Source organism: Lepidochelys kempii, chromosome 2 (assembly GCF_965140265.1).
Source record: "Lepidochelys kempii isolate rLepKem1 chromosome 2, rLepKem1.hap2, whole genome shotgun sequence".
Classification (NCBI taxonomy): Eukaryota; Metazoa; Chordata; order Testudines; family Cheloniidae; genus Lepidochelys; species Lepidochelys kempii.
This window is the reverse complement of record NC_133257.1, coordinates 141,030,656-141,050,689: the sequence shown is the minus strand read 5'-3', so window position 1 is coordinate 141,050,689 and position 20,034 is coordinate 141,030,656. Positions and strand designations below refer to the sequence as shown.

The 20,034-nt window shown below is 39.8% G+C and overlaps 1 protein-coding gene across 5 annotated transcripts in view; it reads right to left on the bottom strand.

Annotated features, from left to right (window-relative positions):
- The window catches only part of CTNND2 (catenin delta 2), a 1,187,410-nt gene that overhangs the window by 515,691 nt on the left and 651,685 nt on the right, over positions 1 to 20,034 (bottom strand). For all 5 annotated transcript variants that reach the window (XM_073332333.1, XM_073332332.1, XM_073332334.1 and 2 more), the window contains 2 exons: positions 18,003 to 18,037; positions 17,398 to 17,514 (listed from right to left, as the gene is read on the bottom strand). In XM_073332333.1, the coding sequence (XP_073188434.1) occupies positions 17,398 to 17,514; positions 18,003 to 18,037 (152 nt within the window). The remainder of the gene's footprint in view (positions 1 to 17,397; positions 17,515 to 18,002; positions 18,038 to 20,034) is intronic.

The window sequence follows — 20,034 nt, the reverse complement described above, 5'->3', positions numbered from 1 at the left end:
GGAAGGCTTAATAAAAATCCTCACCAATTTGTACAGGTAAACACAGACCCAAACGCTTGGATCTTAAGAACAATGAAAAACAATCATGTTCTTAAAAAAATTAATTTAAAAAACCTAAAAAAAATCACCTCAGTAAAATTAAAATGGTAAATACCTTACAGGGTAATCAGATTCAAAACATAGAGAATCCCTTTAGGCAAAATCTTAAGCTACAAAAAGACACAAAAACAGGAATATACATTCCATTTAGCACAGCCTATTTTACCAGCCATTAAACAAAAAAAATTAATGCATTTTTAGCTAGATTACTTACTAACTTTTTACAGGAGTTCTAAGCTGCATTCCTGATCTGTTCCTGGCAAAAGCATTACACAGACAGACCCTTTGTTCCTCCCACCCCTCCAGCTTTGAAAGTATCTTGTCTCCTGATTGGTCATTTTGGTCAGGTGCAAGGTTATCTTAGCTTCTTAACCCTTTACAGGTGAAAGGGTTTTGCCTGTGGCCAGGAGGGATTTTATAGCACTGTATACAAAAAGGTGGTAACCCTTCCCTTTATATTTATAACAGAAGCCCTCCCTGGTCTATATTGCAATGATTATAGAATTACCTGTACTATACACTTTTATCTGCCGGGTACTCCCAGATGTTTAAGAATAAAGTGGCAGCCTAATTAAACCATGCCCAGTGTCTCCAGTCCTTCTTCCAGCATAGCCAGACAATGCAAAAAATGAATTCAAAACAATATTGACTAAGTATCTGTACTTCAGCTATGCTACTTTGGGTGACGCCCACTTCTAATATTTCAGGTACAACAATGGAAATGCCAGACAGGGTTGATGGCCTATTAACGAGGACAATGGACTGTGAAAAGGCTTGGCCTTCCTGCGGACACACCATACTGACACTGACTCATGAATGCTGTGATACTACAGAGTCAGGTGGTCCGGTCACCTGATACTAAACATTACCTGGGACTTCTTGTAACTGTCCACTGGAAGGGAAGGGGGGGTCAAATTTGGGGAACAAAGGATTTCTACCTTATGTAAATGCTATTTAAGGGGGGGAGGAAGGCAAACAAGACTCCTCCTCTCCATGGCTGTCTGCCTAAGAAGAAAGACTGCAAAAGCCAACTGAAGGGAAGACAAGAGGGGAGTCCAGACTGAGACAGGGATCCAGTCTGAAAAGGAATATAACTGGAACTCTGAACCACAGAAACTTTGCAACCTGCCTAAAGTAACATTTAGGGTGAGAAGTTACATTTTGTAACCTTTTTCTTAAGTATATTGAGTTTAGCTTGCGTATTTTGCTTTATTTGGTTAGTAATCTGCTTTGTTCTATCTGTTATCTCATATATTCACTTAAAATTCACCTTTTGTAGTTAATAAACATATTTCTTGTTTATAATATAACCCAGTTTATATAATTACTAACTGGGGGCGGGGGGAGAGAAGTTGTGCATATATCCCTCCATATTGAGGGAGGGGGAACATTTCATAAAATCTTTGGGTTTGTTCTTTTAAAGGGAGTGTTGGGGCAAACCCCTTCAGCTGAATGTTTCCAGAGCAGATCTCTATCTCTCTGTGCAGCTGGGTGTGGCCCTGCCTGTGTGCTTGGCTGGAAGAGGCTTGTTAACTTAACCCATCAAGGCCAGGTAAAGGGGACCCAGGCTGGTAGAATAGGCTGACTCAGTCACTTCTCAGCACATCAGTTGACTCCCCAAAGGGCCCAAACCCATCACAAAAAGAAAAAACCCAGACAGTGCCGAAGAAAGGTTCTATGAATGGGGGATCAAGTCAGGCAGATTACTAGCCACATGGATATCTAACAGAAAATCCAGACAAGGCATACCTCAAGACTGGAAATGGGATACTCCTAAAAACACGTAAAGGGATTAACAAAATATTAGAGGAATATTTCCAGGAGATATACACTAGCAGATAAGTAAACAAGGAAGATCTGGGAGTTAACATACTGCAGACTATTAAAATGCCCAGAGGTATTTTTAAAATGAAAAAAAGTTACAAAGAGGTTCAATAACACGGGAAGAAATACAAATAGCAATTACATCATTAAAATCGGGGAAGAGTCCTGGACTAGATGCATACAACTCTGAATTCTATAAAATGTTTAAGGAACACGTAGCTCCTTTGTTAGCAAGTGAATTCCAGCCTTCTCACACAAAGAGTGCTTACTGGACACATTCTATCATTTAGATGTAGTTTTGATATCTAAAACACATCAGGATTTATCGCAGCCAGCATCTTACAAGCCCATCTTTTTTAATAAATATAGACAGTAAGATTCTGACTAAAATACTGGTATCCAGTTTAGAGACAGTAATACCTAAACTGATGCCCTAAAACCAAATTGGTTTTATAAAAGAAACAAACCCATTAAATAATACAAGAAAATTTCTACATGTGCTACAGCACTCAAGGTGCACTAATAAAGAGGCCTAGACTACAAATATGGCTTCCATAAAGGATTTTGACTGAGAACACCACACATTTATATTCAGAAATACTGGAGAAATTTGGTTTTGGGGAACTCTTTTAGAAGTGGTTCAAATAATCTATAAAAACCCTATGGCATGTATCTGGAGAAATGTTGCAAAAACTGAGCCGTTATGCAGAGGAACAAGACAAGGACGTCCCTTATCAACCGTGTTATTTCATTTAATTATTGAACCATTAGCACAAAAGATCGGGGACAGTGAAGAAATTCAGGGAACAAGTGTATTGGGAATAGAAAACAAAGTTTCATTATAAACTGATGACCTTATGTTTTTCATACAAGATAGAATTAAAAGTTGGTCAGTAACAAAAGAAATAATTAAAGTTTTTGGTATCAGGTAACAAACTAAACTACTTTAATTCAGAGATACTACATCTTGACTGTCAAAGATACTTAATAGCTAGAAAATGCTCGCTGAAAGTAATGAATAATAAAATTAGATATTTAGGCATTAATATATCACCTAAAGTGGGGATGTGTTTGAATTAAATATTAGCATAAGAACATAAGAATGGCCATACTGGATCAGACCAAAGGTCCATCAAGCCCAGTATCCTGTCCTCTGACAATGACCAATGGCAGGTGCCCCAAAGGGAATGAACAGACAGGTGATCCATGCCCTGTCACCCAATCCCAGCTTCTGGCAAACAGAGGCTAGGGATACCATTCCTTCCCATCCTGGCTAATAGCCATTGATGGACCTATCTTCCATGAATCTATCTCTCTTTTGAACCCTGTTATAGTATTGGCCTTCACAACACCCTCTGGCAAGGAGTTCCAGAGGCTGAAAGTGCGTTGCTTGAAAAATACTTTCTTGTGTTTGTTTTAAACCAGCTACCTATTAATTTAATTTGGTGGACCCTTGTTCTTGTATTATGAGAAGGAGTAAATAACACTTCCTTATTTACTTCCTCTGAACCACTCATGATTTTATAGACCTCTATCATATCCCCCGAGTCACCTCTTTTCCAAGATGAAAAGTCCCAGGCTTATTAATCTCTCCTCATACGGAAGCTGTTCTATACCCTAATCATTTTTGTTGCCCTTTTCTGAACCTTTTCCAATTCCAATATATCTTTTTTGAGATGGGGCGACCACACCTGCACACAGTATTCAAGGTGTGGGCGTACCATGGATTTATACAGAGGCAATATGATATTTTCTGTCTTATTATCTATCCCTTTCTTGATGATTTCCAACATTCTGCCACTGCATATTGAGTGGATGATTTCAGAAAACTATCCACAATGACTTCAAGATCTCTTTCTTGAGTGGTAACAGATAATTTAGACCCCATCACTGTATATGTATAGTTAGGATTATGTTTTCCAATATGCATTACTTTGCATTTATCAACATTAACTTTCATCTGCCATTTTGTTGCCCAGTCACCCAGTTTTGTGAGATCCTTTTGTAGCTCTTCGCAGTCTATCTTGACTTAACTATCTTGAGTAGCTATTAAGCCATTAATGAAAATTATCTACAATGATATAGACAGGTGGACACTATTACCATGGACTGTGGTAGGTAGAAATTAAGTACTTAAAATGAGTGTCCTAACCAAGGTTCTGTATCCTTTTTCCATTATTCCCTTTACACACCCTTATCCCAATTTAAATAAATCAATAACTAACTAACTAACTACCTAAAAGTTATTCAAAGTTTCCTATGGCCGAACCAGAAATCAAGAATCAAAACAGAATAGCTAAAATGTCCAGTTGAGATAGGAGACCTGGTGCTACCAGATTTCAAAAGATACTATAAGGTGGCAGAAATTAGATTGGTACTAGAATGGATATCTAATGGAGAAAATCCATAATTAATACAGACAGAACAGTAATTGGCAAACCTGATCTCATTATATAATTGTGTATTAGATCTATATTCAACATTCTGGCATCGATGAAACTTCACCTCTTACTTAAAATACACTTACTAATTGGGCATAGGTTAGGTATTTGACCAAACAAATGAAAAAAACCCACATGTTGGTAAAATAAAAAATAAGAAATAATAGTGCTTCCATACCCAGGCTGAACAACCCCTTAAATAAATATATATAGGTGAAACATTACAAAAATATGAAACGTATGCACCATATACGTTTATACAGATTTCTTTCTTTAATAATAATAATAATAAAAATATTTCCAGAAAAGAAAGCAACTAACAAAGCTATCTACATTAGAAAATTCCATACAAGTGCTTGAAGTTTCACGGTCAAGATTATGTCTAAATTGGACATATAATTCCATGACTATGTTTTTAAAAAACACAAACCACATAAAGCTATTAAGTTATGGAGCGTAGACTATAAATATGAAATAGCATAGAAAGAACTGAACGAGAGACTGCAGATGATAAATACTGGCTCCAGTACTAACCAGTGCAAGTTCAGTAATATTTTGTTCACAGAATGTATGTTTCTCCATCTCTATATAACAAGATAAATGTCTGCAGCAACAGAATGTATATAAAATGCAAAACAGCTAGGCCCTCTTTCATACACATTATGGGAATGCTGGATGATAAAAATATTTTGAAAATGTGAAATAGGTAAATAAATAAATAACTGCTAGAGATAGAATTCAAACAGCTCTAAAAACCCGCACTGGGAGTTGGTCTGTTAAAAAGATTATAGGAAGCTATTTTTATTCTCTTTATAGAAAAAAAATCCTAAATTTGTGGATCTATGCAATGGTTCCTACTGGAGATTACTGGAAGAAACTATTAGTAGAATGGCTAATAATACAAGACAATATATTTTGTGTGAATAGTGCCAAGTAAACTCACCAAAAAAAGAAGACTATAGTATGCCTTGCACATGATTACTGAAATCACTGTGATGCCTTAATACTGACATGATAATATTGTACTTATAGAAAAAAAGAGATAGTGAAAAGGGCATACACAGAGAACAATAACTGAATTATAAATGCTGACTTTTTTAATGTGATCACTATATTATGTATTATGGATCGTGTGGTGTGGTCTGGATGAAAGCTGGAGGCATGTAGGTAGGCACAGCGGTCAGTAGGTTTCCGGTACAGCGTGGTGTTTATGTGACCATCGCTTATTAGCACCATAGTGTCCAGGAAGTGGATCTCTTGTGTGGACTGGTCCAGGCTGAAGTTGATGGTGGGATGGAAATTGTGGAAATCATGGTGGAATTCCTCAAGGGCTTCTTTTCCATGAGTCCAGATGATGAAGATGTCATCAATGTAATTATGCAAGGCACTGAATTTAGCCATATGGAGTGGAAATCTATCAACTTCATGAAAAAACTCGTACAGATACAGACAGACATCATCTTCCTTTCCAAATGCAAACAGATGGACATCATACCAAAAGGACTGAAGGTAAAAAATCCATTACAATCTACATACCACACAGACTATGCTGACGGCTTGTGCCACACACTCTCAAAGAAATTGCGGAACCACCTGATCAACATCCTCTACAGCAAACAGGGAAAGATTAAGAATGAGATCTCAAAACTGGATTCTCTCATAAAAAAACAACCTTCCACACAAACTTCCTCGTGGCTGGACTTTATTAAAACTAGACAAGCCATTTACAACACACACTTTACTTCTCTACTAAAGAAAAAGGGCACTAAACTATCTAAACTACTACATGCCACAAGGGGCCACAACAGTGGTTCCCTTAACCCACCCAGCAATATTCTTAATCTATCCAACTACACTCTTAGCCCAGCAGAAGAATCTGTCCTATCTCGGGGCCTCTCCTTCTGCCCCTCCACCCCCACGAACATGATACAGTTCTGTGGTGACCTAGAATCCTATTTTCGACGTCTCCGACTCAAGGAATATTTCCAACACACCTCTGAACAACATACTAACCCACAGAGACCTTCCTACCAAGACTACAAAAAGAAGGATTCTGGATGGACTCCTCCTGAAGGTCGAAACAACAGACTGGACTTCTACATAGAGTGCTTCTGCCGATGTGCATGGGCTGAAATTGTGGAAAAGCAGCATCACTTGCCCCATAACCTCAGCTGTGAAGAACACAATGACATCCACAGCCTCAGAAACAACTCTGACATCATAATCAAAAAGGCTGACAAAGGAGGTGCTGTTGTCATCATGAATAGGTCGGAATATGAACAAGAGGCTGCAAGGCAGCTCTCCAACGCCACTTTCTACAAGCTGTTACCCTCTGATCCCACTGAGGGTTACCAAAGGAAACTACAGCATTTGCTCAAGAAACTCCCTGAAAAAGCACAAGAATAAATCCGCACGGACACACCCCTGGAACTCCAACCAGGGGTATTCTATCTACTACCCAAGATCCATAAAGCTGGAAATCCTGGAGGCCCCATCATCTCAGGCATTGGCACCCTGACAGCAGGATTGTCTGGCTATGTAGACTCCCTCCTCAGGCCCTACGCTACCAGCACTCCCAGCTACCTTCGAGACACCTCTGACTTCCTGAGGAAACTACAATCCATCGGTGATCTTCCTGAAAACACCATCCTAGCCACTATAAATGTAGAAGCCCTCTACACCAACATTCCACACAAAGATGGACTACAAGCCGTCAGGAACAGTATCCCCGATAATGTCACGGCAAACCTGGTGGCTGAGCTTTGTGACTTTGTCCTCACCCATAACTATTTCACATTTGGGGACAATGTATACCTTCAAATCAGCGGCACTGCCATGGGTACCCGCTTGGCCCCACAATATGCAAAACATTTTTATGGCTGACTTAGAACAACGCTTCCGCAGCTCTCGTCCTCTAATGTCCCTACTCTACTTGTGCTACATTGATGACATCTTCATCATCTGGACCCATGGAAAAAAAGCCCTTGAGGAATTCCACCATGATTTCAACAATTTCCATCCCACCATTAACCTCAGCCTGGACCAGTCCACACAAGAGATCCACTTCCTGGAAACTACGGTGCTAATAAGCGATGGTCACATAAACACCACCCTATACCGGAAACCTACTGACCACTATTCCTACCTACATGCCTCCAGCTTTCATCCAGACCACACCACACGATCCATCGTCTACAGCCAAGCTCTACGATACAACCGCATTTGTTCTAACCCCTCAGACAGAGACAAACACCTATAAAATCTCTATCAAGTGTTCTTACAACTACAGTACCCACCTGCTGAAGTGAGGAAACAGACTGACAGAAACAGAAGAGTACCCAGAAATTACCTACTACAGGACAGGCCCAACAAAGAAAATAACAGAACGCCACTAGCCATCACCTTCAGCCCCCAACTAAAACCTCTCCAATGCATCATCAAGGATCTAGAACCTATCCTGAAGGACGACACCACACTTTCACAGATCTTGGGAGACAGGCCAGTCCTTGCTTACAGACAGCCCCCAACCTGAAGCAAATACTCACCGGCAACCACACACCACACAACAGAACCACTGAGCCAGAAACCTATCCTTGCAACAAAGCCCGTTGCCAACTGTGTCCACATATCTATTCGGGGACACCATCACAGGGCCTAATAACATCAGCCACACTATAAGGCTCGTTCACCTGCACATCTACCAATGTGATATATGCCATCATGTGCCAGCAATGCCCCTCTGCCATGTACATGGGTCAAACTGGACAGTCTCTACGTAAAAGAATAAATGGACACAAATCAGATGTCAAGAATTACAACATTCAAAAACCAGTTGGAGAACACTTCAATCTCTCTGGTCACTCGATTACAGACCTAAAAGTGGCAATTCTTCAACCAAAAAACTTCAAAAACAGACTCCAACGAGAGACTGCCGAATTGGAATTAATTTGTAAACTGGATACAATTAACTTAGGCTTGTATAAAGACTGGGAGTGGATGGGTCATTATACAAAGTAAAACTATTTCCCCATGTTTATGCCCACACCCCCCCCCCGCTGTTCCTCAGACGTTCTTGTTAACTGCTGGAAATGGCCCACCTTGATTATCACTACAAAAGGCTTCCCCTCCGCCCCCCACTCTCCTGCTGGTAATAGCTCACCTTACCTGATCACTCTGGTGACAGTGTGTATGGTAACACCCATTGTTTCATGTTCTCGGTGAGGAGGTTAAATACAGTGAGGAGGTTCTGTGTGTATATAAATCTCCCCACTGTATTTTCCACTGAATGCATCCGATGAAGTGAGCTGTAGCTCATGAAAGCTTATGCTCAAATAAATGTGTTAGTCTCTAAGGTGCCAGAAGTTCTCCTTTTCTTTTTGCAGATATAGACTAACATGGCTGCTACTCTGAAGCACATGCATGTAGCTCTCCTAAAGCTGGCAGCAACCCAGCTGAGTTAACGTGTAGGAACACACTTTTGAAAGTCACTCCCCAGGTTACTATAATCAATCTCTTCTCAAATACCTGTATGAGTAATTTCAGGATATATGTTTGTCTATTAGGCTAACCATCCCTGGTTAATTACCTTCGGCCCATCCAGGTATTAAGACATTAAATTCTTCTTCCACTCTTTCAAGACATTACACAATGCGGCCCTTGCTTACATCCTACCACTCCACTCCTATGCCATCTAGTCCTCCTCTTCTTTATTTTTATTTATTCTAACACTTCCTTATTACTGGGCCTGCTATCATTATTTCACATTTGTTCTGTTTAAAATGTAAACACTGAGGGAAGGACAATTTCTTTTTTTTTTTACATTTCTGTAGAGCACCAGTAATAAGCAAAATATCCACAAGTTACACAACTACATGAAGGTCACATTACTAATATTATGGAATAGTTGTAGTATCTATTTGTTCAAAATGATTATGTCACTTTTTCTGGATTTAATATATAGTACCAGATAATATCTGAGAAATTAATTTACATTTCTCTAAACTGCTATATTTTGGATTAAAAAACAAATGGTTAAACTCAAATAATTTTGCCTTCTTCAGTGTTTAAAGAGAATGGTGATATGAAATCCAGAGATTTATTTACAGGCTATCAAATTCTGCATTTTAAGATTAATGAAGGATGAGCCTCTAAAGGTTTGGTTTCAATAAGATTCCCGAGTTTCTCTGAACTACTTTCCTTTAGAATTCACAATGAAAAACTCTCATGAAATTTCTGGACCTGGAGTCCCATAAGAATAGTCTCTCTCATTATGTTTTTCTTTAACCAGCAGAAAGGGGAGATGTGAAAGTGGGGCAGGGGGAAAATTATCATAGAATCACAGAAGATTAGGGTTGGAAGAGACCTCAGGAGGTCATCTAGTCCAACTCCCTGCTCAAAGCAGGACCAAGCCCAAACTAAATCATCCCAAAGTATTTAAACAAAGTATTTCAAAATTTAACTAAGGTTTGCGTTGTTTCCGGAACTGAACTGATTTGCGCATCCCTAATTAATCCTCCATATTCCTAGATGATTGAAAACAATTATTTACCCGAACAGCAACTGGTTTATTGAGATGGTGTAATCCCACTGTAGGTGCACACGTGCCTCATGTGCATGCATGAGATTAGAGTCTTTTGCAAAGTAGCATCCTTGTGCTCCCATAGAAGTGCATAAAGGGCAGCGTCATCCTGACCCTCCCACAGTCCCCTTGCAATTCAAAGAACACTTTAGCTGAGGACTCCAAAAGTGGGGATTGAAGGCTGGGTATGGGATCCACATGGACTACAGTATTTTGAAGAACCACAGTTACTTAAGGCTAAGTAACTGTTCTTTCTTCGTTGAGCGTGTGCCTGTGTGAGTGAATGGGAAGCTGTGTCCTCTCTGTATGGTGGGGAGGAGACATTGAGCTGTGACAGTCAAAACAGAGACAGATGTACCAGTCTCCTGAATTTTGCATCAGACCTAGCTTCCATGTCAAGGGCACAATGACTTACGTGTTCTTGTGGAGAAAGATAGGCACACCAAACCGCTACAGGGTATGTGGGGCTCTCCTAGACAGAAGGCACCTGCTATGCCTATCCTTCAGAGAAATTAAACCATCACAGGATTGGAAGGCCTTGAAACCTGCAGGTTTTGAATTTACCGTGGTGAAAAGCCCTGTTCATGGTCTGTCAGTATGCAGTTCATATAGGTCGAAATGTTAATGATTGTCGAATATCAGCAGATCAGAAGAGTTCTGAGAGATTAAGCTGGAGCTATGAACAAGTGAGTTGGGCACTTGCCAGGTTCAGACTCGCTGCCATGGTTGGTGGGAGAGATCTGAAGGAGGGTTGCGGCTTCCTTGTCCTTTAAACCCTCAGAGAGAAATATGAGGAGAGAATGGGTGGATGTACACCCACGTAGCAGACACTGATATTCAAAAGACTGAGCTTCTGCACATGTGCACCTACCATGGCATCCACAGTGACACATACTCAAACAAGAACATATGGTTTTCATTAGAGCAGGGTGCGTGTATACCAGGAGCAAACTCCTATGTGTGTGCCAAGGATGACTCAATTGGATTATCCTGGTACTCACAGCAGGGGATTACAAGGAAATAATTACAACCAATAAAGAGACTGTTGGCTCCAATGACACCAAATTTGATCTCATCTAGCCTTTCAGACATCTGACACACCAGAGTTTACACTTTAGTTGATCTGCAATGTAAATAAAGTCTTTTTGTTATAGACCATTTTGAGTATCTACAGATTAAATTTCTGAGACAGGAAGAAAATAATAAAGGTTGAACAGAGAATGCTTTTCAAAACTGGTATGTCTGCATTAGTAGGGATTTTATTCTCAATGATTCCCCAATACAGGGCAGAGATCATCTTTATAATAAGATATTAATATTGAATATTGACAGAATGAAGACACTGTGGAGTTTAGATCTTGGTATATCCCTTCAATTTGAGGGCTGGAAAGGTGGGCCAAGTGAAAACCATATCAATATGTGTTAGAAAACAATAACTGCACATAATTTTATATCATATAAATATAATTTCACATGTGGTGCATACATACACAAAACCAATTACATACCTGTTCTATAACTATCATTCTTCAAGTTATGTTGCATCTGTCCATTCCACTTTAGGTGTCTGCATACCACTGCACCAGAGTCAGAGATTTTTTCCTACAGTGGTACCCACCCAGGTGACACCTGTGTCCCTGTGTCCTTAACGCACTTCTAACATTTGGGGAGAACATAAAGGGGCAGAGTATCCCTGCCCCACTCCTTTCCTTCTCACACTAGAAGCTAATACATGTAAAGATTCCAGTATAGAGGGGAAGGAAGGTGGGCCGTGAAATGGACATAATTGCTTTTTCTTCTTTGAATGCTTGCACATGTCCATTTCATTTTAGATCACTCTCACACAGCCCCACATGGAGGAAGGTTTCAGCACGTACCTGCTCTCATGTAACACAACTCTTCCAAACTCAGCTTCATATCTGGAGGCTTGGGAGACAACATAATGGGTGGTGAATGTGTGGACTAAAAGCTAGCCTTGCAGATGTCTATAGCAGGAGCTTGACCCAGGAAAGCTGTTGAAGCTACTTGAGCTCTTGTAGAAGGGGAAGAGGAATGTTAACGTTACCATAGGTGATTTTGCCAGGTGGCCCATCCTGCTGCTCTCTTGGGCCCTATTCCTTGCTCCCCTCTCATTCCAATCAAAGAGTAGCTGCTGGGGTACTGGGGAGGGCAGGAGCATCTTCATTCCACCAGGTTGAGGGGAGAGGCAGCAACTGGAATTCTTCATGCCTTAGCCTTGGGAGAGGGGAGCAGGAGGAGCTAATGAGGAGGCAGCAGCTGCTGCAGAGCTGGTAGGGAGCAGCTGCTGCCTAGCTAGCTCTGAACACACAGGACCGAGTGCTGCAGTTACACACCGATGCTGTGTTTTCAAAAGGCGAGCAGAAGGGAGCTTTCCCTATTACATGTGCTGAGGGACTAAGTTCTCCTTGAGCACATGCATCAGCTCTAATTGGTTGCCTACCGATTGGCTGCAGAAATATTACTATTAACTACTTACTGTGGTATGTAATCTATTATTCAAATCAGCCTCTGTACCAGATGACTGGAGGATAGCTAATGTGACTCCAATTTTTAAAAAGGCTCCAGAGGTGATTCCGGCAATTACAAGCCATTAAACCTAACTTCAGTACCCAGGCAAAGAGGTTGAAACTATAGTCAAGAAGAGAATTATCAGACACATAGATGAATACCATTTGTTGAGGAAGAGTCAACATGGCTTTTGTAAAGGGAAATCATGCCTCACCAATCTATTAAAATTCTCTGAGGGGGTCAACAAATGTGGAGAAGGATGATCCAGTGGATATATGTACTTAGACTTTCAGAAAGCCTTTGACAAGGTCCCTCACCAAAGGCTCTTAAGCAAAGTAAGCAGTCATTGGATAACAGGGATGTCATAGATCAGTAGCTAGTAGAAGACAGGAAACAAAGGGTAGGAATGAATGCTCAGTTTTCAGAATCGAGAGAGGTAAATAATGGTGTCCCCCAGGGGTCTGTACTGGGACCAATGCCATTCAACACACTCATAAATGATCTGGAAAAAGAGGTAAGTGGATGATTTGCAGATGATACAAAATTACTCAAGATAGTTAAGTCCAAAGCAGACTACGAAGAGGTACAAAGGGATTTCACAAAAGTGAGTGATTGGGCAACAAAATGGCAGATGAAATTCAGTGTTGATAAATGAAAACTAATGTACATTGGGAAACATAATCTCAACTATACCTACAAAATGATGGGATCTATATTAGCTTTTACCACTCAAGAAAGAGATCTTGGAGTCATTGTGGATAACTCTCTGAAAACATCTGCTCAATGTGTAGCAGCAGTCAAAAAAGCTAACAAAATGCTAGGAACCATTAAGAAAGGGACAGATAGTAAGAAAGAAAATATCATAATGTCCCTATATAAATCCGTGGTAAATCCACAACTTGAATACTGCCTGCAGATCTGGTCACCCCATCTAAAAAAAGATATAATTGTAAAAGGTACAGAGAAGGGTTACAAAAATGATTAGGAGTGTGGAATAGCTTCCATATCAGGAGACATTAAGAAAACTGGGACTTTACAGTTTGGAAAAGAGACAACTAAGAGAGGATACGATAGAGGTCTATACAATTTTGAATGGTGTGGAGAAAGTGAATAAGGAAATGTTATTTGCTTCTTCACATAACACAGGAACTAGGGGTCAGACAATGCACAGTCCACCTACGGAACTCATTGCCAGGGGATGCCAAGTTCATGGAGGATAGGTCCATCAAAGACTATTAGCCAGTATGGCCAGGGATGCAACCCTATGCTCCAAATGTCCCTAGCCTCTATTTATCAGAGCTGGGAGTGGATAACAGGAGATGGGTCACTTGATGGTTGCCTATTGTATTCATTCCCTCTGAAGCACCCGGCATTGACCACTGCTGGAAGACAGGATACGGAGCTAGATGGACCATTGGTCTGACTCAGTATGGCAATTCTTATGTTCTTATGCCCTTGCTCAGCTCCATGGGAGGATCTGATACACCTTAGTCTACAGATCAAGCCTGAAGGGTTGGTAGGTCATATCTGATCTGGGTTGATGTGAGATGGTGGTGATGGATTTGTAGCAATGTGAAAGATAGGAAGGGTGCTCTTGTGGCTAAGGAACTGGACTTGAGCTCAGGAGATGTGGGTTCAAGTCTCTGCTACTCCACAGCCTTTCTGAGTAACTCCAGGCAACCCAATTAATCTCTCTGTGTCTGAGTTTTCCAGCTGTAAAAAGTAAGTGTATCATTATGTGCCTACCTCACAGGAATGCTGTAGAATTAAATCCATAAATATTCGGTAGGCATTCAGACTCTACTGAGATGGGGGTCATTTTAGAACCCAGATAGATCAATTTGGTAGACTGGCTTCTTTACTCAGAAACCTGGCACTGACCTTTCCCATTCTGCATTACCAATTTGCAAACCAGTCTGTCAGCAGCTACATCAACTGTGCAGACTTGTGTGAGAAAGATTTCTGTTCAGTTAGAGAATCCACAAATAACAAGATACATCCATAACCTTTAGAGGAGTGTGGAATAGAGCCAACAAAGTCAATGCACAGGACACCAGTGTGAGAGCCTGAGACAGTGTCCACCAACAAAGTGTCAAGCTGGACTGTGAAAGAGACCAGTGATTGCCCCTGTGCAGGATGACTGCCAATTATTACATTTTCAACTGCTTTACTACATAATGACAAACTGATCCAAGGACTAGCACTGAAACAGAGAAGATGTTTTTGCTGGACTCAGTTAACTATTGGTTTACTGAGGTGGGAGGGCATGGGGAGATGGGCGTTGGGACAGGAGAGGCCCTCAGATCTGCGTGCCCTTGTTCCAGGCACACCACAGCAGAGGAACTCCCAAGAGTAACACCACTGTTCTGAATCTGCCAGTCTTTATACCTTACATTATATCCAGTGGGTCCCCTCCTTAGAACACCCTGGGAACTTTTAAAAAATAAATGAGCACTGCACTCCAACATCTCAGTCAAATAGTTATCCAGACTCCCCATCAGCAAAAGGTAAATATCAGAACACCACAATCAATGACCAATACAGCTACTCCCCCACATGATTCCCCTTTCATATGGCTGATATCCATATCCCCTTAGCCATTTTTTCCACAGCTTACACTTGTTAGTACACAGGTACCACATGTGAAGTGATCTTGGGATTTAGGGAGTCTATTACAATGGCTGCCTGCTATGTAGCTGCTTCTCACAACAGCTTCAGAGGGAAGCAGGGAATGTGTAAAGCTGTATTATAAAGGCTGTTCAAAACACAGACATACTAATCCTTCCCTGAGGAAGAGCCACTGATAGACTGGATTGTTCTACTGGATACATTCAGGTCAGAGGAGCACATAGTGAAGTCAGTAGTAGGTACATCCCTGGGCAGCCTCTGATATAGCAAATTCAAAAATCTGGCCTGACAAAAAATCAGGGACTGCCAAGGCACCTCAGATATATCCTCAATCAGGGTCTTTACTGTATTCTAGACATACATATTTTTCATTATAAAGGTTGTAACGTCAAGTACTAAAAAGTGCCTGTGCAACCTTAATTGGCCTCCATGTGTGTATGCATTATGATACAGCTTTTAATTACATGATCACATACTATTTTTTTACAACACCCCTGCCTCATTTAGTGCACAGGATGGATGGTTTAATATTTAATATTTTCTTTTATCTTCATTGTTCAATACACTGACCTTGGCCTTATTTACTGCACACTAACCCAGCTCTGAATACAGAATTATTAATTTCTTCATGGGCTTTTCTATGGCACTCATCACTACAATATCTGAGTGCTGCACAAACATTAATTAATTTATTTTCACAACAGCCCTGTGAGATAAAGGATTGTTATTATCCTAATTTTACAAATGGGGAACTGAGGCATAGAGAGATTAAGGTAAAAAGTAACCATTAATTTTGAGTGCCCAAATTGAGACACATAGGATCTGATTTTTTCAGATTAGTTACCATTATATAGCACTTAATATGCACAATTGCCATTGACTTCAGTCACAGTTGTGAGTGTACAGCGCCTGCAAATCAGACTCCAGGCTCTCAAGTCAGACTTCCAGAAAATGAGGAACACACAATTACTGACAAAATGTGAAAAGTCTGGTTTTTAGTGATTTTGCTCAGCATCATACAGAAACTCTGACACAGAGGCAGGGACAGAATCCAATTTTCCAGGCAGCATTCAGTTGCCATAAACATGAGATCTTCATTTCTCTTCCTTCTGTCCCTTGCCTCATTCACTACACACTTTCCAACTTCTGCAATAACTGAACCTGGGATCCTACAGACTACACCCTCCTGCATTCTCCAACCCTAATTCGTCCCCAGAGCAAGTCCAACCTGTGCACTGGGGCCCATGGAAAAATAGTATGTTATGTAATGAAAGACTGTATAATAATGTATATGCACAAGGGGAATAAATTAAGGTTACCTCCCCGACCTCTGTGTTCCTCACCCCAGTCAGGTTCTCCTAACCTAGCTGATCCCAGTCAGGCTACTCATCCCAGTCAAAGTCTCATTGCCCAGCAAGATCTAATCTCACACTGCCAGTCTCAGTGTTCCCCCTCAAACTGCCAGTCCCAGTCTCCTTGCCCAATTAGTCCGTATTCCCCACTTCCGGCTCCTCAGCCAAACTGTCTCTCTCCCCAACTGGGGAGACTACCCTCAATGTTTCCGAAGTGTTGAAGGCAGGCCTGAACCATAACTAATTTGCAAGCAGCTGGTTATGACAAAGGACCCAGCTACCCCAAAGCACAGGTCTGAAAATATAGTTTGGCCATTCAGCACACAGCCCATCTCCTTTGTTAGACACCTCGAGGTGCTCTGGTGCTTTTGATAAGTCCAGCCATCACCTTTGAAATCGGTCAGGATGCCCATTATCTGCTCATTACTCATACTGAGGGCCATCTCTTGGGTTGCTTGGAGTCATGTAATCTTTTGAAAATTTTAGCCTTATTGAGTAGTTCATAGCTGTGTGATGAAACTGTGACATCAGACATAATGATTTGCCCAATCAGAATACAATTTATTTTGGCATCTTTACATACTGTAATCCTGTTGGTTAAAAGTCTTCTAGTACCGACACTGAAATATTTAAATATGACCTTCTTGGATGTCACAGCCATACAATATGAAGGGATATATTCCTTAAAGTAACAGTTATCGAACTATCTGCTTTTTGTCCATAGCTTCTGAAGTGCTTGGGAGCGATTGTAATCCACATAAGGAAGTGAGTAATAAGCATATTTACAGATAATTCAATCTATATTGCCTGCTGCCAATGTTGACAGATGAAATGAGAAAAACATTATGACACAATGTACTTTCATTTTAAAAGCATAAAGTACTCCAAATAATAGTTCTGGATTCTGGGGCTCCAGACAAAGAAAGGCAAGTTCCTGGAAACTTACTTTCAGTAGTTGAATAGTCCTGTGGATCAAGTATTCCTGACTCCTGCAGTGATCTAATACAGGAGTCCACCAGCTCGAGACCAGTTGTGAGCTCATCCTCTATATCCTTCTGACCGTCTGTAATAAAAATTATAAAAATTGTTAAAGAATATAAAGAAAATACAAAAGAGAAAAACAATGACATAGAACCAATTAAAAATTCACAGCTAATCAAGGGAATGGTAACATTTAAGGTCTAATTTTCAAAGGAGGCTGGAATGGGCAGGCCCAGAAAAATGCACCAACATCCATACTTTCAAACTCCATCCTTTAAAAGTAAGGTGTTTGCTATCGATAAGTATATTGAAAAATTCAGGTTTAACTACTGAGATTTTTTTCACACTGATCACAATCAGAAACTTTGTACATGACAGTCTCTTGTTCTGCAACCATTTGTGTCAACACCAATTACTGCCACTTCTCTATGGGGATAATTAATAAACAATTTTAATGAAGGCTAGCACATAAAATCCATGATTCTTCTAATTCTTTGTCCTCTTTTGGATAACATAGATATTACTGGGGAAATATACATAGATATAGAATCTGGCCAAGATATACTTTACCTTGCGTTTGCCAATGAAACTGCTCTTCTGTTGAACTGTAAAAAAAAAAAAAAAAAGTATAAATTAGAAAAGAAACAAATCTTTGGTAAATTACACAAAACTCCTACATTTTAGAAAAAATCGGTAGTACAGCACTACCACTCAGATTTAAACCTGCTCTGTAGGATGAAGGTGATCAAAGAATGCTAAACAATAACCTTCAAGTGTCAAATATAAAATGTGTAAATTTCCTATGAATATTTTAAATATGGATAATTTGGACAGCATTGAAATTTTAAAAAAATCTAATTCTGATCAGTTATTGACATATACAAGTTTGAATTATATATTGTGTCCTCTCTATCATTTTAAATAATTGAATTAAAACAAAAACAAACTCTTTCAAAAGACAATGCTTTGCCTTGTAACGTTTAAAAAATCTCCTCTATAACTGCTTATAAGAGGCAAAGGTTGCTTTTAGAAATGAAGACGTGTCTTTGAAAAGATACATTTTATTTTATTTATGAATTATCGTCCTGATCCTGCACTTATGGACATACTTACTTTACTCAGACGTGGAATTTCAGTGACATCAATAGAACTGTGTATGTGAGTAAAGCTAAGCACGTAGATAAGTGTTTGTGGCATGAAAGCCTAAGAGTGGAGTATCTTTTAATTTTAATAGCATTAAAAACATTTAGGAAAAATTAAGTTTTGAACCAGGAACAGAACAGTCATGCGCAATTCAGCTGGAATTTTCAGGACCTGCAGTTATCTTTCTTTTGCCTGCATAACTCCAGCTGAAATCAATGGGAGTTTTTTGGTGTTGATCAGCAGTGGGGATTTAGCTCTGTTTAGTGTTCACGCTGAAAATCAATCAAGCTGGAAATGGTGATCATCTTTCAGACTATATAGGAATGATGGAAATTCATGAGGATATACACTAGATACCATAGGTATATTTTCTGCTGTGGAAGAAAACATGGTTCTTACGGTAAATTGAGGAATAATATATGCACTTCATAGAATCATAGAATATCAGGGTTGGAAGGAACCTCAGGAGGTCATCTAATCCAACCCCCTGCTCAAAGCAGGACCAATCCCACTTCACTACTATGCAGGATCTTTCTATTCCTCCTTTACATGTCAAGAACTGTCAGAAAAGCATACAGTCACTCAGTGATATGCATCGTTATGGTAATTCATAGATTTCAAGGCCAGAAGGGACCACAGCGATCAATGTGTTTGACCTGCTGCATAACGCAGGCCATAGAACATCAGTATATCTTTTAGAAAAGCATCCAGTCTTGATTTTAAAAATGTTCAGTGATGGAGAATCCACCACAAACCTTGGTAAATTGTTCCTAATTACATAGGTATAAAGATTAAACTACAATAGTCACAATTAAAAGTTTTCTTGTTCCTTTATACACATCGGTAGGATATTACCAGCCTAAATGTCTATTTCCTACATCTATAATGGGGAATAGGATATTATCAGTTGCACCTGCCCATAAAAAAAAAAACCCAAACCTTTTTAATAGATCTATGTATTTGTTCATGTGAGGTTATGAATATATACTTTTTATTGAGAACATAGATTTTAGATCCTGAATCTTTTTCCCTGTGCAAAAAAGTGCTAGGTAAGTTTCTGAATGCCTTGGATGCAAATCTTTATATCTATGTCCAGGGAGCAAACATATAAGGAAATTAAATTCAAGACCTTCCTTTTGAAGGCATTACCGTTTTTTTGGGAAAAATACTTGGGTTAGGTATTAGTTTTATTTGACAGTGACAAAACACAAGGCTGATAACGGTCTAACTTATATTCATTTAAATAATTTTAAATATGTTTATTAAACCCTGCCTGATGTTTGAAATTTACAATTAATACATTCAAAGTCATAGACTTCTGTTTTCATTTCCAACCACATGTAGACATCTAATATCTATGAATTAGGGCACATCTGAAAAGTTAGTGCATGGCAAGTTAGAGTGTAAATCTACAGCATACTAATGTGCCATGCACTAACTGTCTGTGTGGACCCTGCTG